The sequence below is a fragment of the Calonectris borealis genome, chromosome 4 (assembly GCF_964195595.1).
Source record: "Calonectris borealis chromosome 4, bCalBor7.hap1.2, whole genome shotgun sequence".
NCBI classification, from domain to species: Eukaryota; Metazoa; Chordata; class Aves; order Procellariiformes; family Procellariidae; genus Calonectris; species Calonectris borealis.
In genome coordinates this window covers 34447479-34472908 of record NC_134315.1, presented here as the reverse complement: position 1 = coordinate 34472908, position 25430 = coordinate 34447479, and the positions used below count along the sequence as shown (strand labels likewise).

The window sequence follows — 25430 nt, the reverse complement described above, 5'->3', positions numbered from 1 at the left end:
CTTCAGTTAATCAAATATAATTGTATGTTAAGTACTGTGGAGGCAGTACTGAATAGATTGGGACCACACCACTCTCATTGCAATTAATGGCAAGATGACAATTTCTGTTTATAGATTGGCTGTTAGTTTAGTATCATGTGATGAAGTAGTGTCTCCACTGTTTTTATTATTTTAAAAAATTCTAATCCCTGAGTGGCATGATGCATAGGAAGAACCTAGGTCCAAAGTTGATAGACGTGATACCTTTAGGAAAAACGCTGGTGTTCCAAACAGCTCTTGACTGTTTCACCAAATATCGTACCAAAACCTAACTTACTTGGAAAATTATTTGCAAGCAGGCCCCATCTCTTTTGTCTTGTCTTCCCCCAGAACAAGATTCAGTGAAAGCTGCATTGGTCAAGCTGGCTAGCTTGCTGAGTTCACCCGTGCCTCTGTTTGTTTTTCTCTAGGCATATCTCCTATCTGTGGTCCAATGGAGTAGTGTTGTTGTCAGAAAGATTTGATGGAATTAAATCTTATTTTTAAGAGGAGGTTAATCAATTATTTTTACCATGATAATATGGTAAACTAGTGCTGCAGAATTATTAATTAATTATTTAGATTACAGTTAGTGGGATCACCAGCACCTTTCTAAGCTCGTCCATCAACAGTGCTCTTCCCCATTACCTTTTCCTGGTCATGGAGTATTGTTTCTATTCTCCGTCCTATAGGGAGACGAAAATAGCATTTGATCTTCTGAAAAATGAATGCATCCGCATTATAACTTACATCTTTAAATCTTTCAAAAAAAAAAAATCCTATTCCATTTAGCTGTCCACATACTTAAATATAGAAATAACCTACCTTAAATAACCTGGCTGAGATGTTTCTTTACAGTTGCTATTTATAAACCTCTCACTGGTATCATCTTTACTGATGTCTAGTGATTGTAGCAAGGGCACTAATAACCCTGGGTCCTGTGTTCAACTCCTGGTTAATTTTATTTTTGTTACTTTTTGTCATGGTAGTATGCTGCTTATACATTTATAGCAAGTAAAGGATCTTCCTCAAAATGCTTGTGTAAACAGTTTGTATGTGATGTTATGGAAATAATTCTAGTTAGGCAGGAAACAGGACAGCTGGGAACATCTGTGGTGAAATTCTTTTAATGAAAGCTCATTCTTTTCTTAAAGAGAACTAGCAGTCCTTCAGTAGAAAAGTTGGGAAAGAGTTACAAATAATAGTCATTAATGACTTCATTTCTTTAATAATATTTTTAGACTTTCAGGTATTTCAGTGGCCTTCATTTTTATCTGCGTGTGAATATTGCTAATATCAGAAGCACTTAAATAATTTAAAATGTTATGTTTATACTTATTACAAGAATAGACTTTGTGCTAAGCCTTTTCAGAAATGCTTCCAGCAGAAGAATGAGTGAACTTACTTATAAAGCCAGTTGCAAATTATTCTACTCCAAATAAAACAGAAGGCTAGAAAACTTTGCTTTTCCTAGCCATAAGCATGGGCCACTTGTTGTATAACCAATACAAAATCAAGGCTCACTTATTTCCACAAATAATACTGTACAATCTACCACCTGCTTAACTTGCTTATCAAATCAAGACATTTTACCACTTAAAAAGTCCTAAGATAAAATGAATGGCATAACCCTATTAAACCTGTATTCCTGTGTCTCAGGAGGGACCTCTCAGTTAGGGTTTAGTGTCAAGGAAGACAAGATGCATGTGTAATGTGCAGTGAATATTTTTCTTGCTGTGTTTGTTAGTGGCACAAGTAGAGGTGTTTGTAGTTAGAGATCTTTCATAGGCTTTAACCTGACATATGGGTTTTGGTCTTTGCGGTAAGTTATGGCTGTACTCCAGTGAACACCGCAGTTACATGAGGTATCTCGGCTTCTCAAGAAAATTTCTGTAGTCTTCTTTCCCTCCCTCCCTGCCCACCACCCAATTAAGCAAAAATGTAAGTCTGCTGTCTTTGTAGTTGTTTGTTCGTGTAAACAGAAGAGGCTCGGGGGAACGTTAAATGCAAAGAATGATGTGATGAATGTTTTAAACCTCCTCTACAGGAACTGGTTGGTCTCCACAGCAGGCACGACAAGGAATCGCTCCTTGAGGGGAGCACTGGTACCTGTCGGGCAGCCTTTGCCAAAGCCATCTTTCGTTGCGCAGTTTAGTTAGGAGTCATTGGGAAGAGAAGTCCCTTAACTTCCAGGTGCGGTCAGCAAGCAGCAGAAGGACTGTGCGCCTCTCAAAGGGTGGGGACGTATTATATCTTGTGGCTACAAAAGCACTGGGTGCTGCCCTGTTCTCTCTTTTGTTTTCAGCTTGGCAAGATGTTTTCAGATGGGCTCCATTGGGTTGCGCTCAGGCTGTTCCTGAAACAATAGTCTGCAATGTTCTAGGCATGTCCCTGGGGAGACATTTTTGCTGTTTAATAACAGGAAAACTGCTTAACATAACAGGAAGTACACAAATAGATCCTTAACTATGACGTGGTGACTGCCAGGAATTGTGTAAGTGCATTTTGCCTGTCTTTTGAAAAGGGGTTGTTCCAGCAGCACTTAGAGCTGATATGGGGCACTTGAGATGCCGTATTTCCTGTCTTGCACTTGCACCGAAATGTGGAAGATTGAATTCACGTGGATGATTTTAACCAGCAGCAACTGAAGTGGTTCTATTAAGATGCTATTTTATTCTGTTCACAAGCAAATTGTGTTTCACTACTAGAGTAACTTTAAAGTACTGTTTCAAAGTTCATTTTAGACACATGTTCGACTATGCTGGTATTCCTTAAAACATGCTGTGCTGCTGCCTCCTAAGACACATTTTCCTAAAGTTGTGAGCTTATCTCTGATTTTGGTGGCTGCTTAAATTTTCCTTCATTCTGCAGAGACTTAACTGTGTTGATACATGTAATCAAAAGGGTGAATAGCACAGTTACTTAAACTGTAAATTGGAATAGTAATATACATAAAAGCAAAAATAACTTGTGCTATGTGGACCAACCCAGTGGAGGTGCGAATACCATTTCTAGTGCCTTAGAAAAACAGTACTGATCCAGACTAAAACAGGGTCTTAACTGAGCTATGAAACAGTTGTAGAAATAGATAATCCTCTAGTTACATATAGAAAAAATTTAATGCAACTTCCCTTACGTGATCTTCTAGACATGCCAGGGTAGTCCTCTGCAGATAGGGTAAATGTATGCCTCTGCTCTGTTGTGTGGAAATGATGGTACGGATTAACACTTTTAGTAAAGTAACTGCTTGGTTATTTTTTAGTTATGGGAAAACACCTTATTTGGGACTGAACCTGAGCTCACCAAATGAAAGTGTAGCTGAGGAGGAGCAGCCTGCTGGTTGCCATTTTGGGCTGTGATTAAAACCAATAGAGGTATTGATTGAAACAAGGTCATTGGGTGATACCATAGTGAACAATGTGGAAAATGCTACATTAGCATTTTCTGCATAGCTCGTAAGAGCTCTAGGACTGATTCTGAAAGGGGTTTGGGAAGTCGAACAGTTACTGTAAACTTTATTCTTCTCAGTTCATTTCCAACCTATGAGCTTAATCATGCCTGTATCATCACTGAATTTTTTTTTTTTTTTTTTTAATCCATGGACAAAATTCATGTCCTAGCTTGGTTTCTGAATTGTTTTATGTTCTATTTTATACTCAGAAATTTGTGACTTCTTTAAAAAGTGAATCTCTGTGTACCAAAAGGAGAATTTGGATGTTAGCTATTTATTTTGTAACTTGAAATTGCAAACTGCAGTCATCTATTTTATGAGGAAAATGTTAGAATTGAAGTTTTTAGTGATCTTTTGGTAGACAAATATGATTATTATGGATAACTTAGTACTGATTATAGTGCTTCCTACATGCTTAGAAGTGCTATCACCTCACTTTTTTGAAGAACAACATAAGTGAATTTGAGTCTAATCTGGATTTATTTGTCTTTAAATGGATGTAAAGTTTCATAAACACAGGAAGCTGTTGCTGGATATGTTCAGAAACAGTTTTGGCACAAAGGCAATAATACAAAAAAATATAACCAAGGCTCTGGAGGCTCTTTAAATTCCCACTGCCTGTCCTACTTTTTCTTCTGTAATATCCTTTAGGCAGCATTTCAGTGCCACGCTTAAGTCCATTGACATTTGTTACAGTCATATAACATCAGCTCATAGTAGTGTGATTGAATAAATAGGTTCTGAGTTCAAACTAAAAACCACTCTGTCCTCTTCATTGAAGATAGCTGTAGATACTGTGCAAGAAATGATGTTGCATATTAATGTGCTAGTCTTGTGGTCAAAAATGTATTTTACAGGTCTCTTTTGTACAGTTATTTCCAAGTAAAGGTTATGGTTCCTTGCAAATTACTGAGCCTTACATAGACTCTTACTCTGAAAGACTTCGAGTAGTTCAGAAAAAATGGAGAGAAATATCAAATTCTTGAATCTAACATTAAGCTGAGCTAATAAATGTTCTGGCAGTTAACTAATCATGTGTTGGTTGTGAAGGAAAAATTGCTACATTGAATTAGGGGCAGGCACAATTGATGAAATAAAGTTCAGTGATTCAGTTCCAAATTAGTTCTGGGTTGTTTTGGCATTTTTTGCCTTTATTGCAACAAAGTGGACCTCTGTAGTACATAAGGAGAAAATTACTTTCAAACTTAAAGACTTAATTGTGTATACTACAGGAATCCTGTTTGAATTTGTTTGGAGTTCTTCCTACAATTAGCTGTTAAAACCTAGGGTTGTTGGAGCCAAGTTTGATACATAGATCTAGAATAAATTCATGATGCAAAAAATTAAGTCTGTTAACTTCTCTTACTTGGATTTGTAAGTAACAGTGTCTCTCCCAGTTACTTGGATATTTATCCCTAGCATATTTATGATGCTTGCTAGCCCTTTTGGAATGAAGTATGTTAAAAAGTAGTTGAAAAATAGCTAAGCTGTCTACATATCTGACTTCCCAGAACATAGGAGACTGCCGTGCATGTGTGAGAACAGAAGAGAAAACTTTCAGCTAGCTTGTTAGTATCTGCATGAAATACGTGGCACATAGAGAGATTATAGTCAGTGATTTAGTCTACGTGAAGTCAGATCAGGTTTGAGCTGGAAGAAAAGATATGGAAAAAATGCAAGGTGGTGTTTTGTGGTAAGACTTGAAACAGTTGAGCAGTCTGGTGAAATGCCTTTTATGTCTAAGTAGTGTTTACCTAGGAGTGATGTAAATGGTTTCTGGAGGTTTCTTCCAGCCCTGTTTCTGATGCTGAGCATGGTAGGGTGGACTACAGCATTAAGGAAGGAGTGAGTTCAAGCATTGCAACTCAGATGGCTTCTTCCTTTCTGGCTGTGCTTCAGCCATTTCACCCCCAATCACATGTGAGAGCTGGGATCTTCAGGAAGGCTGGAAAAGGAGAGAGGTTGTCTTGACATCATTCTGCTCTCTGCTGTTGTGTGAGGGTTTCCTACACGCGTGTGGATATATAGTGGGCTTCTTCCTGTAACACCACACGCGCGCACCGGTGGGCACACGCAGACATACCCCACGTCTAAATATCTGCAAACAGGGAAATGGGCAGCCCTCAGTGTATCCAAGAAGGATGTGGAGGTAAGAAGAAGGGATCAGGATTTGCACTGGGGAGGCAATTAATGGGATCTGGGAAGGGCTTGCAGATGGTATGAACTAATCATGGTGGGATTCCCTGTCCCAGTTGACTCTGGGTCCTGGCTTTGTAGACAGAGGCTGCAGAACGAAGGGCAAAAATATGCCATGTCCTGTACTTGAGATGAAGCAGTAGAGGGCACCAGACAACAAGGAGCAACTTCTTGTACAGGAGGTGGGAGTGGAGAGAGAAGACAGAGGAGAGGAAATAGGAGCAGAGAGGAACATCAGTTTTCAACATCACTCTGTGCCTTGGTTCTTTGGGCAGGTGTGCGTTCCGGGGATGGCGAGGCACAATTCCAACTATAAGAAGGTATGCAGAAAAAAAGAGGACTGCTTCAGATGTCTCTTAACCTACTCAGAGCAATACCTGAACTAGAAACTTACTTAAACATAAACCCCTTATGTAAACATAATTGCTAGCTTCCAATAAAGCAATTTTTTTTCCTTGAAAAGCTAGGGAATGCAAAGATTTAAGGTTGACTGTGGCATATATGGTGAACTGATGCAGCAAAATTCAAATGCCTAAACCAGGGATAATAGATTGAGATACAGTTCACAAACTTTAACTTGGTCCTTATTGGCCAAGGCATCAGCACACCTATCACATCCTCATGCAATTACTTTCCATCCTGTTGTCATCTTTGTCCTTAAAAATGGATGACTCGCTGCAGTGGGTTTTTTTTAAGCTGGATGAAGAGTTGTTTCTTTAGTGTACATATGGCCAATCCCTCTCATATCAAAACATCCATGCTCTAGGCTTTGCATTATTAGTACAACAAACTAATTCTACCATCTTCCCCCTCCTTTCCTTTTCCCTCAGACAGTGGTATTTAGAATTGTACGGTTAACTAGCATATGTCAGGCTTTGTCCTAGTTCAGAAAAAGCTAAGAAATCAAGCATCAATATTGCTCTTGGTTATTTAGAAAGTAACCAGAACAACCCTGATCTGTTGGTAGTCTAGCTGGTGCATGTTAGAGTTGTCTTCTGTAAATTGCATAGCATTTCAAATTTGTTTTAGTTTGCAGTCATCCCACATCCCTGAATGTATAGTGGGCTTACTAATATTTTTATCTTTGTAGCTGGTGTGTGGCTCATATTTATATTTGATATGTACTAGCTAGATGAAAACCTAATTCAATTCTAGATGTTACAGTTCCAGTGAACTTGACTAAATATATTGTGAATGCAATATTAAGACAAAATCACTTTTTATATTAAGTGTTCAAAACTCAACTAGTGCTTCTGTAAGATAGGCCTGTGGTACCTAAGGTTAAAAGTGTTATGGGCACAACGCTGAGATTTCAGAGTATTAGTCAGGCTTCCATGTGTATTATGCATTTAACAGGCAGACGTCTGTCTGATACATTAATTACATGCTTAATGTTCAAGTCTGGTAGACTCCTTTAAGTCCTTTGTAAAACGTGACTTGTAAAGATTATCCCTTCTAATCTCTAGAAAAATTGGACATTGCTATTTTGAAGTGTTTTTTAAATTCTTTCCTGCCATCATCACTGATTTTCTATGTGTGCCACAATGCACCACAAAATGTGTGGCCGTTTGACATCATCTCTCCCGATACTAACTGTCATCATCAAGACTGGAAAAGAAACAGCTACTGGTGAAATGACAAAGAAACGTGTAACACTAAGACAGCACAGGGCACAGGTCAAGAGAGTCTTGATCACCAGACTTTCCTTCAAAACTTGCTCTTTAAAAAATGCACAGGCTGGTTGATCAGGCAGTTGCAACGATGACATGAGTTGAGCTAACACTTGTCTTTGTGATTTTATTCTGGAAGCCACCAGCAATTTGGAAGGTAATGCATTTTCTCAGATGTAGTTTAGGTATCTTTACAAACATAATTTAGCTCCTTGCAAAGCTTGAGTATAAGGTTAATGTAGGTTTTAAAACATAAATTATAATCTTCAGAAATGTAAGTAAGGCTAATGCAACATGGAGATTCTCTGTGCTTAATCAGTATAGTAACAGGTCATACCAAATTACTGGCAAATGAAAACATGTGTCATTAACATGCCTCTTCTAGGGGTAAAAGCACTGTGTTCCAGGTGATCAGTAGTACATTTGACAATGTCCTAAAACAGTTTTACAAGCTCGAGAGCTGTACTCTGTAGGACAGATGACATCTTAGGGAAACAAAGACACATCAATATTAATCACTCGGATGAAGGCATGGTTTTGGTTGAGAAATACTGAGGCTTTAATGGATTATTGGTTAATTTTAATAGGCACGTACCTGCAGGGAACCCCGTTCAAAGGCTGTCATGTGGGTAAGAGTCTGTTGGGGTAGCAACTTGAAAGATGATGTACTGAGCCTTAGTGTAATGTCACACTTGGATTGTTGGTATTTTGCTTGCCTTGGATTCATAGCTGCCCTCAGCGCCTCCTGATTGCAGGGAGAGCTCGCTCTCCCTCAAAAAGATGACAGGGGCATTCTCATAACCGATCAGAAAAAGTCCAGACCATCACGCTGTAGGGCAGAGGGCTTGCTACACTCTGTGGGTTATCACTTCGGAGCCTGAAAAAGTATGAAGTATGTGTCAGATTAACTGGCAAGGAGTAGGCTGGCATCTGTCTTCAGAAGAACAGTCAGTGCAGAAGGAGTTAAGGACTGCTTCGGGTTGCTGAGCCTTTTGTGGAGATTGTGCAAAACCTCATTTAGAAAGGTGTGTGGTCGGAAAACTGGCCTTGCTTGCTATCTCTTGGTTTTTTCCCAGTCGCCTGTATTTGCAGGTTTCCTCTTCCACTCCTGTTTCTGTGTAAAATATGCCGTAACGAAACGGCGCTCTTGGTTCATGCTCCATTTGTTGTGTCAACAAGCAGGAAGCTAATAGAGCTGCATGCGGTATATTATAGTTTCTAGGTAACAGCTTTAGGCTGCAGGACTCTGGCGTGGTTCGTAAACATTTGGTTTCTTACCTAATAGCGTTGTAACGGACAGGGAAGTGTTTGACATGCTAATAGGTTTTGCTTCAGAAGAGACTTGCTCTTACCAGCATGAAACCCCGTGTGGCCAGTGCTGCAAGATACATGTGTGTTAAGCATGCGATTAAAACATTCAACAGGAGTAGAGCTCTTTGAAGTGCGTAAATACATCTGAGATTTCCCTTTCCTTTTCGCTATCGTGTTTATAAAGAGAATATCCAGCTCTGTGACTAGAAGTGAGGAGTGAAAAAGGATGGATTTAAAATGCTGTACTGAGGCTAGAAGTCAGTGCTATAATACTGTAAGTCAACGAATGAGTTGGCATGAGAGGACAGACACAGACTTCAGAAACAGTACTTCAGACTGAATGCCGGAATAATATGTGATGATTCTGCACTCCCCCTCCAGGCTGTACAGCATTTAAAAAACAGATGCTGAAAAACCTTTGTACCCCTGCAAAGAAAGGCAGAGGGATTTCTGCTGTGTATGTTTTAATCCTGCTGAGTCAGTTTAAGCATCTAGGTCAGGTTTTACCTGTCTGCAGTTAAATTTTGTTCAGTTCCTGCAACCTTTTTAAAAGCCTCTGTGGTGGTGGTTTTGTTCAGAACAACTTGAAAAGGATTTGATGACAGCTAAAATAAGCTGATGTTCCTGGACACGGGCTAGTGCCTGACCTTAAAGAAGGGAAACTCAAGAGGTTACAGTAAGAGTAAAGGAAAGGGGGAGTTGCCATGCTGCTTTAGGAAGCATTTAGTTGTCGGCTTGAGCTTCAGACTGTGTTGATGCGGGGGTAGATGCAAGATGAGAAGTGCTGTTTTTCTTCCCCCAGCTGCTTTGAGATGAAGACCAGCTAAATAAGTGCTAGAAAAGTTCCTGAGGTATAGCATCTCCTTAAGCATTTCAGTTGGGCAAATTATCCAGGCACAACTCTGAAAAATGAAGTCGCTTTGCTGTGGACTAGAACTGGCTCATGACTTGGTGTCCTTAAGGTGTGAACAGAGCGAGTCGGGGCTGTCTGCACCAACTTATACAGACAGGCCTGAGGCAGAGCTCAGAAACAAAACATCACTTCTTCAGGAGTCTGTGTTTGTACAGTCACCAGCCTGGACTGTGAGAGGCACAGCAGGAAGGTGTGTGTTTGCCACTTGCCAAGCTGGATGGAGGCAAAAATTACAGTTGACCAAGCTGTGGAGCGGCTGGGGGGGTTGGAAGACTTCCATCCAAGTCTAGCCTGTCAGGCCCTCTGCAGACACCGTTAATTTAGTTTTGTGACTGCTTTCCCTGTGTATTTGTCTAAAACTGCTTCCTGGGTTTATAGCCCAGAGCAGGAGTTTTGAAAGAATTTAGGGTGGTAATTTACAACTAGCCAAATTTCCAGGTCCTCTCAAAGATAATGTATGTACCACTGCAGATTAAACCCAACAGCTTCCTTATTTGTATGGATGTTCTTAAGTCTCCCTCTCTGAAGTGCCATAGCTTGTCACGAGGAAAACTTTAAAATCAAAGCTGTGAGATCAAATGGTTGATAGGTCTTTCTGTTGCATTGCTCGAATAGCTTGTACGCATTGTGGCAGGGGGAAAGGCGGCGGGGGAAGATGGCAGGAGAATTGTGGAGTTTTTTTGAGGCTTCAGAACTAGCTGTGTAAAGATTAACATACAAGGCAAAGTTATGTACTCACTTATGGGCTGGTTCAGATGCGAGACTGAGATTTGGTAACTCCTTGAAGGAAAAACCCCAGAATCAGACCCATGGGTCACGCAGTACTGCATTGATGGGACTAGCTCACTTACAGGAGGAAAAGATAAAGCATCTAGAGTAGAGATTAGCAGCACAGGTCCGTGTTCTGCAGGCTCTAATAAAAACAGGTGGACCTTCAAGTTTACTTTAGTGTTTATCGGTGTATTTGGAGAAATTTGATCCAGCTCAAAACTAACACAGTTAGCTATAAGTGTTTCATGACTGTTAATATTGTACAGGATACATGTTTTGCAATGCTTTCCATAACTTGGTTCAGTGTGTGTTGTGGGATGCGTTGGCAGCATTTCCTTACCTTTATTTCCGTATTTTAGTTGTAACTTGGCCGATTTCATAAATATGAGTGTATATCTAGCTTGCAAGGATATATTCTTGTCCAGCTATTCTCTTCTATTATATGTAGCAAGTAATCTGTCCTGTAGCCCTCTCTAGTTCTTACTCTCTTTTTTCATTTTTAATCTGGTCTTTCTCCTTAGTTCTCAAACTCTTTGCCAGCCTAATGCCAAGAAGTCCAAGGGTGGGAGGTTTTTTGTTTGTGTGGGTTTTTTTTTTCGTGGGGGAGTATGTTCAGTTACCAATTACAATTAGGTGTAAAACAGACATTTTGAAAAAGGGAAAAGTCAATATATAGATGCAACTAGATGCTTCCCCTTTCGTGTTTGGGAAGTGAAAATATCGGGTTGCTGTTTTAAGTCTGACCCCAGTCCTAGTTGTGCAAACTGGTCAGCCTCACAGAACGTGAAACCACCCCGAAGGTCAAAGTAATGGATTTTTTGTATTATTCACTGTAAGCTTTGTGTAATTTCTTTTGTTTAATATTTCAAATGTGCTGTATTACTTAACACTGTAAAATACAACTGTTACTGTGGTTTAGTGAGTTTCTCTGCTGACTTTAAAACTATGCGTGGGGCTTTTCTCAGATTTTTAACTTCATGGATTTTATTCTTACAATATTAGAGCTATAGAAATAGGGATGTTTGTGTTTGCTGGTAGCTAATTCTGTAAAAGATTTCTGTGTTTCTGTAAAGGAAAAGAAATACTTTAAAAACAATACAAAAGACCCCCAAAAAAGCCAAACATATCCCACCCAAATAGACCAAATTTTATTTAAATAAGGCTTTTTTTTGTTTTGCTCTAATCATTAATTTACTGTTGAGAAGGAATCTTTATCAGTGTTTTTCTGTTAGTCTATGAGATCAGGAGTTCTTTTTCTTAAGCAGGGAGAAAACATTAAGATACTTGAGATACATCAAGGATAGAGGCATCTTAGCTGGAGCAGAAGCTGAGGTACAGCAGCAGAAATGGGTAATTCTGAGACGATGAATTCTAGGTTGGGAAACTTTTGCGTTGATGAAAGCTATTGTCCATGTGTCATTAGCTACCAAGTATTCCTGTTGAGAGACAGGTTGTAAAATTCAGAGTACCAGCAACCTCTGTAGACTTTCAATTTGCTTTATACTATCTACCTACAAATATAATTTTAGGTAAGTTTTTGAAGAATGTCTTCCACAGTGGAGAAAAGTAAAGGAAACCTGCCTGGAAGGTACGTGAAGAGGGTGATCGTTACAAGTCCCCAAAGAGTCCGTAGTGGTCAGACGTCTTACTTGAGTGAGGAATGTACCAAACACATTGATTGTGTTCTGGATGGAGTTAATGTATTCATATAGAGCAAGAGACCAGTTTCCAAGGACAGCTTTTCTTCACAGCATATTACGTTATAGCAGAGAGCACTTGGCAATTGGGGTGGGTGTGAACACATGTAGAAAGGAGGCTGCAGCCTTTGGATTTGGTGATGTTGGACAGGAATGACAATTGCAGCACCTAGTTTAGTTACCCAAGCTTTGTCAGCTAGGCTTTCAATGTAGCTTATAGAGAAAGACTTCCCTCAAGCCCTCCTTGATGTCCCAGTTAGGATTCTGCTCTGAGACACTGTCTGGAGGAGCCTGTTCCTCTACAGAGGGACCAGGGGGTATCAGTTGGATACCCACTTTTTTTACCCCAAAACAGTCTTTTTTTTTTTTAACCCAGCTGAAATCACTGCACACACTCTTCATGGAATTATACCTTTAAAATCACCAGAAAATGGAACTTAGGCAGAATGGCATAAGTTTTAGCAGTTCCTCTTAGTATAAACACAGGATCCGTGTTGGCTACCAAAAACTCAGGAAGATTGAGATCTTGCATGGTTACATCTGTGAGCCTGGTCAATACCCTCCCTCTCACAGAGAGAGACCTGTTCTCCACCTGTGTCATAACTGAACCAGTGGAAATCAATTCAGCTGGATTCTCATTTGCTACCAGGAGGTGTCTGACAAGGTCTTTGCAAGTGCTTCACCTCCATTTGTGAGATTTTTAGGAACCGCTAAGGTATGGTGAAGGTTGGAATGAAGAGTTACACTGCTGAGCTGAATTACTGCAGGTGTTGTAGGGATGCGGAAGTTATACCTGGCTCTTTTCATCTACCTAAATCTTTTGTCAAAGATGCTACCTGGATTCAAACTTCAGATTGCTTCTGCAGTCTGTTTTGTGTACTGGTCTTCAGTAGTGACTGTACGTGAATAATGACGCTTAGGAGCTCTCAGGGTAGCTATCCAGCTAGAAATGGGGCAAGGGGCTGATGGGGGAAGAAGCCACACCTGCAGCCTGTAGCTGTGCTGGGGAAATCCCATCAGAAAGCCCATGTCTGGCCTTCTGGCAGGTGATACAGACTCAGAAAAAAGCTCCACCATCGGCTTGTGTCCACCAGGGGCTGTGATGCCACTGTGATAGCAGGACGGTCAGGGGATACCTGCAAACCATGAGGTGCTCTGTGTGGAGGATGTCTCTGATACCTTCCTGGTCCCATGAGTATACCTGGACTAGTGTAGGAAGTGAACTGGCAAGTGAACAGTAAACTTTCATTGCAAGCAGGACTCCCCAGTTTGCCTTTTTGGCCAGCAGCACTGTGGTGAGTTAGAAATCCTGCATCTGTGCATGCATGGACTATTGATGTTCTAAGAGATGCTTCCCAGCCCAAAACGGTGCTGACGGGGTTATTGTGGTTTTGGATGGATAGCATAGGTCCTCTGCTCTGGGGTGTCTGTGGAGTCATCGCTGTCTCCGAAAGCATCCTGGAGTCATGACAGGGCCAAAGGTGTGGTATAAAAGCTCTCCTGAGCTCCAACTTGTGTGCTGCTCCAAGTCCCGCTCTGCTGGGTGTTGAGCTGACTACCAGCTCACTTCTTTGAAGGCAGAGACTGATGCCTTCTGTAGACCAAGATCTATGTTTTGTTGGTCATTTTTTCCAAACTGAATCCAATGACTGGGTAATTAAATAGCCGTCTAACAAAACAGCTAACAGCCGGTGTCATAATCTACCTGTTTTTACACGGAGCTTAGACCTATTATGAGTTCTGTGCTTAAAAGTAAGAAGCCTTAGCTTTTGCAGAGAAAAGTTAACGCTCAGACCTGGTGGCTAAAAGGCTTAGCCTCCTTAACCTGCCAAAAATATCTCATTAGTCAGTTTTCATGGTAACTGTTTATTGTTTGTGGACTAGAGGGCTTCCTTAGGATCTGGGTTCTTCCAAAGGTTGCTAAGAGAGCATTGCTAGCTGTGGGAATGAGGGCATTCAGTGGGAGTGGGCCAATGTCCAAGGTGCTCACAGCTGTACTCCTGAACCCTCACTGCAAACGTTAGCAGGACAGGTGCATAATCACCTTGTTGAATACACACTTGAAATAACTAAGCGCTGTTGAACTGTTTGGCTTTCAGTTCCTGCAGGCAGTTCGGGCTCCTTTTGAGCCTTTGTGTTGGAAAGGAAGGGCCGCTGCATTCTTGCAGCGTTTGGCTGCGTTGCAGCAAACCTGATTACTGATGCTTGGGCATACTTTGATTGATGCACAGATCAAATGACTTGGGAGTGGCTTTTGGGGTGACGTCCCACGTACAATGATGTCAGCAAAAGATTTTTAAAAATTCAGGTGTGGCATAATCTGCCAATTAAACTGATTAGTGCTCTGGCTGAGTCCTGAGAAGGAGCTCTGGCTCTAGAGCGCTGCTTATTGAAGTATTTTATTTAGTGCCTTTGTCTCGCCTTGTACTAGACTGCTGCCTGGTACCTTCACTGCAGCACATTGTAAATTGAGGTAGGATACCATACCAAGGGCTATGTGCTAGCTCTCCTGCTACCCGGGGAAATCTGCTGCCAGCTCACAAATGTCCCTGACTGCTTGGAAGCTGTGACACTGGAAGAGGTCCTGCGACTCCCGTGGGATCAGGATGGAGTGTCTCGCTGCTCTGCTGGCAGAACTGAAAGCTAGCCAGGAGGCAATGCAGGCTGGACAGAAGGAGTTAAAGCATGATGTGGAAACATCTCAAAAGGAAATCAGAACGGTGTTAGCACTGCAGAGGAGCGAGCAACAGGTGAAAGAAGATCTCAAAGCGGAGGTGAAGTCCAGTCACTTGGATATAAGAACTGTGCTTGAGGAAATCCAGCGAGTAAGAGAAGAAATGGAAGCTCGATTAAATACTCAGGCTGATCTGGTCTTACTGATCAAAGAAGTGAGCACCAATTTAACATGTGTAGACGAGGCTTTCCAGAAAATGGAGGAGAGGCAGAAGGTTTTTACCAACCTGCATCTTCCTACAAGAGAAAATGCTGAGCAAGGATTATTCTTTGAAAAATGCTTACACAAGACACATGTGGCTTTTGAAAAACCTGTGGAAGCTAACAGTTTGGATGAGGAATGTGAAAAGCAGGTGCTTAGGGGTAAGACAATGGTGACTGCGGAAGTGTGGGGAGAGAAGTGAGGTTATTCCTACTTGTGCTTGTCAAGTAGTTTGTTTGGGCTATTTGGAATGCTTTTAAGAAATGTAATTTTTTTAGAAATTTAATCTCTTGCTTACAGAAAATAATTTCTAGCTAGCGTAGACATTACTACACAGATCTTCCTAGTACATGATAAGCAAAACAAGGCTTCGATTTGGCTTTACAAACCAAAAAGTGGGTGATAGATGTTTCATTTGGTAGTCCAGCAACAGTGCACGAGACAGAGGAGAACAGCGGTACCAGGCAAGTTCTGAGATAGCCAGCCAAGTACAATGCCAAGTACTGGGCAATACCCCAGCACTTAAACGTAACTTTTACACCCTGATGTACAGACAGTTGTGTATTTCTTGCTTTTGAACATCTATTTACTAGAGAAGCTATGTATGGGAAACAGTTTACTTTATGGAAAAGCTTGGGATGGGGCTAATATTCACCCCAAAGAACTGGAGTTGGCTGCTGCCATCTGTGTAGTGACTATAGGGGGAGTGGGAGAATTTTTGGACCTTTTCCAAGGTCACGGGGTATTCTTTTTGCCAGCGAGATATCGAATCTTCTGTGAATGATTCAGTGATCAAAAGGCTTAGTCTTTGCAAAATCATTATTTTTTTTTTTTAAATTGTTATGAAGAAGGATAGGACCTTACATGGTGATTCTGTGTGGTTACTGTGCTACATTTAGTACTTGAGAATCTGATTTCTAGTCTTCAGAAATTGAGCATTTAAACTATATTGGGTACAGTGTTTTCGAGCCTGTTGGAGAGGAGCCCGAAGCCTAACTTACGGATGGAAATTGTTCTGCTTTACGAGTCTGACTGTATAAAGGTGGCAAGTAAAAAGGCCAAAGTAAGGAGGACTTGGGCTGGTAGCCAATACCGTCTTTAGAGTCCATCACTGATGTGTTGTATCAGTAATTAGACTCATGATGCTTTTGTTTTAATGAAAACATGGCTTTTGTTTTGACATCACAGCATGCCTTCTATACAAATCTGGAAACAATCTGTCATTGCCCAGAGGTATGTAGGCCATAAATAAGCATCGGAGTGTCACTGGTGTTAATCTGTAAAGGCAGCTCATGCTACAGAGGGTTCATGCTAGCAGAGAAATGCTTTTCAACATTTGAAGTGGCTGTGTATAGCACATGTCTATGATAAAATTGCCAACAGGAATGTCACTGAATTTTTCTAGTGCATGTTTTTTGTTCAGCTTTTTTTATTGTAGCATCCAGGGTTGGCTTGGCTGGATATTTGAATGAGCTTCTAGGAAAAGACTTGATAGTCTGGGGACCATGATAAAAGCAATGGTGTGAAACTGGCAAACTGATAAAGGCTGGCTGAACTCTGGAAACAGTGGATATCTGGAGTCTTGTGTCATTTGTGGTTAGCTGTTTTATCACTGTATTTAAATGAAGTAACTTCATTAGGTAACAGTATGTGATGTAATTTTTTCCCAGAAAAAAAATTGGCTGCGTACATCTGTTCAGGTTTAACACAGCTCTGTCAGGGTCCTACAAATGGATGTAAAAGTCATTTCATATAGTTAATTAAATGATGACATTAGCATCTGTATCAGCGAATTTACCCAGTACCCTTAAATCAAGAAGAGTGCTCTAGTTCTCTATTTATTAAGTGGAGCATTCAGGAAGGGAGGTGGAATATATGAGAGAGTAGGAGTATGTGAGCCAGCAGGGCAGGGAAGGACTGACTGTACATTATTCTCTAGTCCTTGCTATTTTTTTCCTCTCTCCTTGATTATTGTCTCTTGTGATTTTTGAAGGAGCTTCAGAAGGTAACCAGTATTTTCCTAAACACAGTATTCTCCATAAGATGGCTGGAAATCTGACATGGTTGCTCTCAAATGTGAACTGTCATTCATTTAAAGAGGCCTACTTAAAGGACATCGTTATGTCTGCACTGTGAGAAAAGAAGTGGTCGCATTAGCTAAAATGGTGGTAAAAATAAGCTAACTAGAACTGGCAGCCAAGCTTGATCTTCTTTTCCCTGCAGATTTGTATTTTGATTTGGGTTATCATGTTGACATACCTTTTAACAGTTCTACTACTAAACTGCAAAACAGTATGTTTCTAATTGAAAATATACCCTTTGCCAATCAGCATCTCTGAGCAGAAGTGTAGTGAAATCTCCAAGAATACAGGAGCATCTGAACATTATAATACATAATACAGGAGCATCTGAACATTGTAAAGCAATATGCCGACAACTCTCTAGCTATGAGGGATAACAGAAAATCTTGCCTAGAGAGGATTTATTTGGAAAATTAATAGGCTCAGGAGGCACTTTATACCCAGCTCAGTAAGAGAGGCACAGAGGACATCAGTATTTTGAACAGGAAACTTGTTTTTAAATGCTTTGAAAACAAGTGAAGGCTGTGTAAGACTGATGTATTAATGCAATAGTTGATGTGTCAGTCTAACTAATATTAACTGAGAATCAAAGCTTTTGTTGTTAATACTATCTCCAGTTGTGTGATTGAACCTTACACTGCTAGGACTATTCCAGAGTCACTTGACAACCTTCAAACCAGGTGCTTGGGCTTCAGAAAGGATTCATGAGCAACTACTTCTAGTTGGTTAGTTTGTCCCTGTTTTTTTCTGCATGTTCCTATTTTTCTTTTCTCCAAATCTCACCTCTCAGGTTTTTTCATTTTATCTTGAAAAAATCTTGTTAAGTTGAAACTGTACAAAGTAATCTGCTTAGATGTCTTCATTAAATTGCCAAGGGATATTTATGTATTACATCAGCCTTTTATTGCAGAAGTGTTTGCTCGTTCCCTGTGTGATCAAACGGGGAAGACTGGCCCTATCTGCACAGCAGTCTGAAGGCAGCAGAGAAACCTGTAACCTCTGCCGTGTTTACAAGTCCAGCGCTGGATTGTGTAATGTGGTTTCCTCTGACATGAGATGATTGTGGACTGTGAAGGGATTGAGGTTGCAACATAACTAGGAATATTAAATCAACGATGTTATTCTTGGACCGTGAATAGTGGCGGGGCAAACTTGAAATATATTACATTTTAGAGCATTTTTTAAAGCCTCATCCTGGTGACTGAAATTCCTGACACTAAGAAATGCTGCAAGACCCCTGGTTATTAAAGCTCAAACCTGAGCTGCAGAGAGGAGAGTTTTTGCAATGAAGATTTTGAAAGGAAGAAAAAGATCCAAGTAAATGTAGGGAAAATGCTTTTGTATTCAGCAATACTTGAGTGCAGGAAATATGAAATCCACTTTGCAAACAGAAGTGGTCAATTCTTATGTTAGAACTAAGTTACTGGATAGGTGACAGAGATCTTGCATTTTATGAAAATATTTATTCAAAGCACTGTGTGAAGAATATACTGAAAAGTAAGCCACAGAATACATGAAGGTAAGGATGAAGTGCAAAACACTGTATACAAGGTTATGGTTCTAGAAATTAACCTGGCAGATGATAGTGTCTGCTCTGCAGTGCTACTGAAATAACCCTTTCTCCTAGTTAGTATTTCAGGAAGTGTTTATAAGAATTTATAACTACTTTCTTTTGCACCTGTCTTTTAAGTTTTGGTGAGACTTCAACATAAAGTGTATATTAATTAGTTGTTGTTGTTGTTCTAGTTGACAGGGGCAAGCAGCGGAGTCCCAAGAGCTCGTGCATACAGACTCAAGCCTCCGCAGATGTGCATCCGCCTGGCACAAAAACAGCCGAGTTGACACAGTATAAAACAAAATGTCAAACCCAAAGTGGAATCATCCTGCACCTGAAAAAATTCCTGACAAGCAGTAACCGGAAGTTTGAAGCATTAACAATTGTGATCCAGCACCTGCAGTCTGAGGTAAAAACTTGCAGCTAATCAATTTTGGCTTTAATTTGTTGAACTCTTCTCAACAAGGGCTTCTGAAAATATTAATATACAGATACATAACATCTGTGTTTCCATTCCAGTGATTTCAGTTTTCCTCTAGAGGTAGCAGTAAACCTGCTTCTGGCGTCAATTGGATAGAAAAATAAAAACCCTGACACTTGAGTTTTATGACCTCTTTGCAGCTTCACATCCTTTTTAGAAGAGAAGATTTTAAATGTTTGTAGTCAGAGAATCCTTCAGGGTTGAGAACCTTTCCAAGTATATACTTCAAGTTCTGCCCTTGTAGGAAAGACTAGTTTCAACAGATAATCTGCATGACCTTGTTTTGTTATCTGACATTGGATAGAAAAGTATGTAAGGGGTAGATATGTTTTTGAGCTATTCAGAATAAAGTGAGAGTTATAATGGTTGTATTTATTGAATCCTGCATTATTGGTGGTGTCTTAAAATTATCAACATTTCATTTAAAAAAACAACAACAACAACAACAAAAAAAAACCAACAAACAAACAAAAAAACAAACAAAAAAACCCCACAAACTAGAAATGTACCTGGAATTTAGAGTGGAATTAATCTGATGTGGTTTAATGTTTATTTGTTCTAGTCTGTTTGACATATATAATAACCTAATCAGTTTGATATTACATGAGAAACTTTTGGTCTGCTTTGAAAACTTTTGAAAGAAGAGAAATCTGAAGTTAAGGAAATTATAATAGTTATGGTTGATGCAGGCTTTAATAGCAGTTTCTCTTCCATTTATAACTAATGTTCCAAGATTGGTATCAATTTTATTTCAGCTGTTCCAATATGCCATGATTTTTATATGTCAGGTATACAAGAAAGCACTGAGTTGTCTTAGTATGCTGCCAGAAACGTAACATTCTCTGCTTGTGGGATAATATCTGCTAGTTCTCATTTCATCTAAAAATACTGCATTTAAGTCCAAGTCTGGTTCAACTCAGTAAGAGCAGTGGCTGGTTTTGAGGGTTTAGTTTGGTTGTGTTTTTTAAACTCTTGATTGGAACACCTTTCTCTGCTAAGGAATTAGTTTTAGATGTTCAAAGCAATTTGAAACAGGATTTTTGGATGCCTGTCATCTAATACGAAATTGTGAAATTCTCACTGCTAAACTCCTGTGCTATCTTCTAATTACTGTATAATAAGCACCTTGATTTTTGGTAACTTTTATAATTAGATGTCTTGACCTAGATTATTCTCTCAAATATTTTTGTATTGCAACTTTTTAAAATTCAGGAATACTTTATCAATGTAATACTTAGTAAGAAGCAGCCTGTCATACATATTTGCTTCTTCCAGGCTATTTTACAAGTCACTTAGTCTAACATGATGATTTTTTTCTTGGTGTGTTGTTTTTTTTTTTTTTTTTTTTTTAGAATAATGGGAATGGTTATTAAAAAAAAGGGGGGGGGGGAAGAAAAAGGAAAAAAAAGTGGTGTTGAAGGTGGGAGGGAAGAGAGAACTGCATGGAGGAAACTAGTAATTTTGGTCCTTCTTCCTCTCCATTATTCTTTTGCAGGTAGAAGGAAAAAAGAAATTTTATTTCTATGAAATTCTATAAAATGAGTAATCTTGGAGAGTTTAGCCCAGTTTCATGTGCTTAGACTTCATATGACATATTGATGTGCTTTCATACCAGTTATTGGTATTGAGGTTGTTCTCTCCTTTGCCAGGATAAGACAATGCTTGGTGAACAGTCACGGTCTTATTCTTTTGTACTTACCATAGGGGTGAGAAGGACTCTTCTGCCATGGTAGAGTCACGAATACTCAGAATCTGGTAGTTAGCTGGGGGAGACATCCTGTAGGACTTCTGTGTGTTAAGGAACACTGAGAAGAGTTGCTTTGGTTTTGTGGTTTGTTTTGGTTATGTTTGTGGTTGTTTCTTTTTTTTTTTTTTTCCTCCTTTCTGGTGAGGTGTAGAGTCTGGTTAGCTAACTTAATCTCAACTGGCCATACGCTTATTTTCCTGAAGTATCTCTTGGGGACCCCTTTGATGTAGTTTTCAAACTCTTTGGGTAAACTCGGGGAGAAACTTGGAGTTGGGTTTTAGCTCCTAAGGCAGGGGCTCATGGCTTAACTACCGCAGAGACAGCTGAAAGTAGCTTCAGCTTTTCTGGTTAAAAAAAAAAAAATTATTCATGCTTAGCTGAGTACATGAAGAACAAAGCTGTGCTTCCATTCCTCCCAGTAGAGCAAGTGTAAAGTGACACGATGCAGTGTAAGCTAATGAAACAGCTTGCTGTAACCAGAGGATGGTCCTGCTCTGATCTCCGCTGGTGCTGGTCTGTCCCTGCAGAAGGCTGATGCAGCTTGCAACTACCAGAAAGCTAACCCAGCCAAAGAGAGAGCATTTCTTTCCCAGATTAGCAATCTGGACCGTCCTAATGTGTGGTTAGAACCAGTGCGAGAGTGGACAGAGTTGAGGACAGGCTGCCTGGCCAAATGGAGAACAGAGCTGGAGTGAGCTGTTAGGTCACTTTGGGGCTGTGCAGCCCAGCCTGAGCCTCTTGGCAAAACCTGCCCCAGCTTCTCCCGCTTTCCCTGCAAAGCTGAAGTTACTGGGAGGTGATTCAGCTGTTGGGTTTGTTTGGGTTTGCTTTCCTTTTTTTTCCAAGAGGTCCCAATGCATTTCTGCATAAAAGTTTAAAGTTGCTTCTTACGAGCTCATTTGAAATGGGATATAGCTGTGAACAAAATCAGGACTTGCTGGCAATGACTTCTGTCGAAAATGCAGCCAGCCCATCTGGAGTGAAGTTGAGAGGCTGCTGTCGAAGGGTTAAATGAGATTGAGCAATGCTGCTGTGCTGTTTCTAGCTGAGCAGAAATCTCTCGCAAAACTCTGCCTGAGCTCAAACCTGTTTGTTGCAAGTGTTATCTCAGAGCTGTCAGTATTAACAGCTGGCTCTGATAATACCTTCATACTTGAACTATCAGGGTTTGTCCAGGGGGTTTCTGTGCTTAACTACCTTTACCAAGACTCTTCTGAATTTAAAAATCCTAAAAACCCAGTTTCTACCTCGCAGGAGCTACTGTTGCACTGGGTTAATACCAGATGGAAACCCTCTTGGCATCCAGAATACTTGATGGCAATGAACGGTGTGGCTGGCGAGAACCCCACGCTGTACTGAGTTTTTCCATTGTTAGGCAGCTGTATGTGCGCTAGTGGTGTTAGAAACACGTGCCAAAGTGCGGGCTAATCACAAAAGCAAGCTTAGTCTTTCTAGACTACTGTGCTCCCACTGATCCCCTGGTAATTCCAGTGACTTCATAACTATTTTCCTGTTTTTTAAGTTCAAATGAGAAAGGAAAAGTGGCAGTACAGAGGAAATGGTGAAATCAGCCATTTACAGTAAGTGCATCAAGTGCCAAGGAAAGCCATTTTCCATTAACCTTTAACTGCATTAAGCTCTGAAATTTGCACCACTGCATCTGAGTTGACCTTTTAACTTCCCCTGGTATTCATTTTGCATATTAATTTTGAATTTATTTCTTGTCCTTTCAGTAGCAAATGCATTCAACAGAGGCTTTAAATACATGGTTTAGCACACCTGCAGTAAGTCAGGCCGTGGCTGCCACTCCTGCAGCCCTGCCCTCTCTTCACTTGCCCTTCACAGTGCCAGCTGGTGCTCACCTGGCCTTGAGAAGCCAGTTCAGGCATCCAGTCAGGAAGAAAAAAAAAAAAAATATTTTATGCCTCTAGTTTTATAGGTCTGTCCATACCCAAAGATGCTCCCTTGGGAAGGAAAATCCCAAACTTGGATTGTTTTTGTGATGTCTTGCAAAAGACATCTTGTGTGAGCCTCTGCTTCTTGTGTGAGCCTCTGCTTCTCCCCTCCTGAGGGGTGCTCAGCCCCTCTTCCCCTGCCTCAGGGCTGCATGAGCGCTGCAGCTGCGACGTTCGAACCTCTAACTCACTGCCATGTATAAACTCTCACATGTTTGGGGGTGGAGGGTGTTTTAGCAGCACAGTACTAGCTTGGTTTTAAATCTGGTTTTGACTGTTCAAGGGAGATTTAGTTTTCGAGTGGAAAGGTAATGTATTGTTAGAGTGACTTGAATGGCTTTGTGACTGTTCAAAGTGTGAATTGACAAATATTACCTTTTCATCCTCTCATTTTAATGCATAAATTGCCACATTCAGAACTACTCGGGCTGTTTAAAAGAACTTTAGATGGTAAAATGTTTAATTATTATAAACACCCATTTCTGTTCTTCTAGTTTAATAAATGAATCTAAGTGTTTCGAGACCTCTCAACAGATCCTGCTGTAGAAGTGAGCTTCAAATTTGTGTCTGTGCCACAGGGTGCTACAGAGATGAACAGAAACTAAATTTTACTGTTGTGCTGCTCTTGATGTGGGTACAGGAAGACTGGTATTTACAGTTCAAACTTTACTTGGGAATGAGTGTGGTGACATCTTCAAGAAGTTTCCTTCATAGAGGCAAATGCCATTTGAGAGACTATAGAGCCTCGTTAATAGTATGTGGATACCACTAATTGTGGATGTAACACAGGAAGCAACCTAAGTAATGTGCTAGAAATTGTGTGGCTGAAACAGGCTTCAGTATTTCTAGGTGGAAATAGAAATTAACCATTAGTATATGAGCTACTATAACTGGCATTTCCTGACATGTGGATGACTGTAAGAATAGAGATACTAGTTTTCTTGGGAACTCCTTAGCACTTTAAGGAGTATTTTTCCATCTTGGAATGCATGGACACATGTATCAGAAAAATTTGTCCTGGCCTTTGTGGAAGTTCCGCAGAAAATGTTTGTATTTATCAAATGAGAAATGCTTAAGGAGCAGAAGTATACATTGCATCACTAAACCCAAAACCATTTATAGCAAAAGGAAGATTTTTGGGACAGTCATATTTTTGGCTGATAAATCCAAAATATATCGTCAGGCCTATTGTTTAGAGCAGCTGTCTTTGAGTTAAATTTATAGTTTTGATTTTCTAGAAGCTAACATCAAACTTGGCTGGTTCTCATTAGGATTTTCATCCAAAGCGTGCTTCTGCTCTTTAAATCTGGCTTCCCAAAATATGGACATAACTTTTTACAAGAGAGAATAAGGATATTTAATTTAGATAATTTTTGTGTTTCTTTAGATTTAAAAAAAAAATCACTTAGAACAAAGTCAAAATATAATATCTGAAATTTGAGGAATTCAAATATTTTCTGTTCAGTAGAGTATTTGAGTAATAACACGGTAGCTTTCCCCTGTAAAGCAAACCTAGGCTCTAGCAGTTTGCATCTGACAGGTAGCTGTTGGAAAACAAGGATTGCTGTTGGATTCTCAAGGTCCCTGTAACACATGGCTGCTGATGGACAAGAATATTTTTGGCAACAGGTTGAAGGTTTGTGAGCTCTAACATCCAGAAAAATATTTTAATCCATTAATTACTGTGAAACTAGGCTCTCCTGGAAATAACTTTATAGAAGACGCCTTAGTTAAGCAATTTATTGGGTACACCTGGGTATTCAGAATGGGTTACAGCTGGAGAGAATCAGAGGTCCTGTCCTATGGCTGCTCCTAGCAAAAGGTGTCTTGAGAAAAGACGCCTTTGACTGAAACAAACTTGGTGTTTCAGGCAACCAGTGTTGTTTTCCATGAAAAAGTTGATTCTCATCCTTGTTATTTCTCCTATTTTTTTTTTTTTCAAGAAGATGCAGAATTAATGACAGTAGCAAACTAAATGTATCTATTACAAAATCAAAATTAAAGGGAGCAGTTACTGGAAAAAAGAAAATAATGTCTTTGCTTCTTGTTTCCCTCTTTAGTTTTGTACTACCTTTTCAGATGAAATTCTAAACAGCCTTAAAAATTGAATGATGTAAAGAAAACACTGTAATATTGTTTTTAAGCATAGGGTCTCATATTCTAACATTTCAAAGAACTTTATCAAGATAATTACAATTTTATAGATGTGAGAACTTAAGTTGTGACAGCATAGCTTGTCAAAGCTGCATGGGATCTGATGGAGACTTTGTGTCATACTCAGGTGAGATGAACTGAGACAAAAAACTTCAGAAAATACTGAGAAATAAGTAATTGCTTAGATAGGGCAAACTTATTTTTTATGAGATCGGAATTTTTACAGGGAAGGAAGGAGTCATTCTAGGTGACAAGTGAAAACTAATATTGGAGTTCAGAAACCCTGTACAGTAGAAAACAGGCTGTTACAGAGAAGTTAAACAGCCCATATTACTACATCTGGACCTAATTTTGTAAAGCTATTGCATGGAGGTGGACATCTCTTCTAAATGGGAGAACAGAGATCCCATATGAGCATAAGATCCCATGTAAAGCTTGTAAAAGCATAAAGAGCCCGCAAGTATACGATCCGTGTTAAATATATAGTGACTCATG

At 39.9% G+C, this 25430-nt stretch overlaps 1 protein-coding gene across 2 annotated transcripts in view; it reads left to right on the top strand.

Moving 5' to 3' along the window:
* MTUS1 (microtubule associated scaffold protein 1) overlaps positions 1–25430 on the top strand; it is a 93256-nt gene that overhangs the window by 44300 nt on the left and 23526 nt on the right. For both annotated transcript variants that reach the window (XM_075149177.1, XM_075149178.1), the window contains one exon: positions 18790–19007. In XM_075149177.1, the coding sequence (XP_075005278.1) occupies positions 18790–19007 (218 nt within the window). The remainder of the gene's footprint in view (positions 1–18789; positions 19008–25430) is intronic.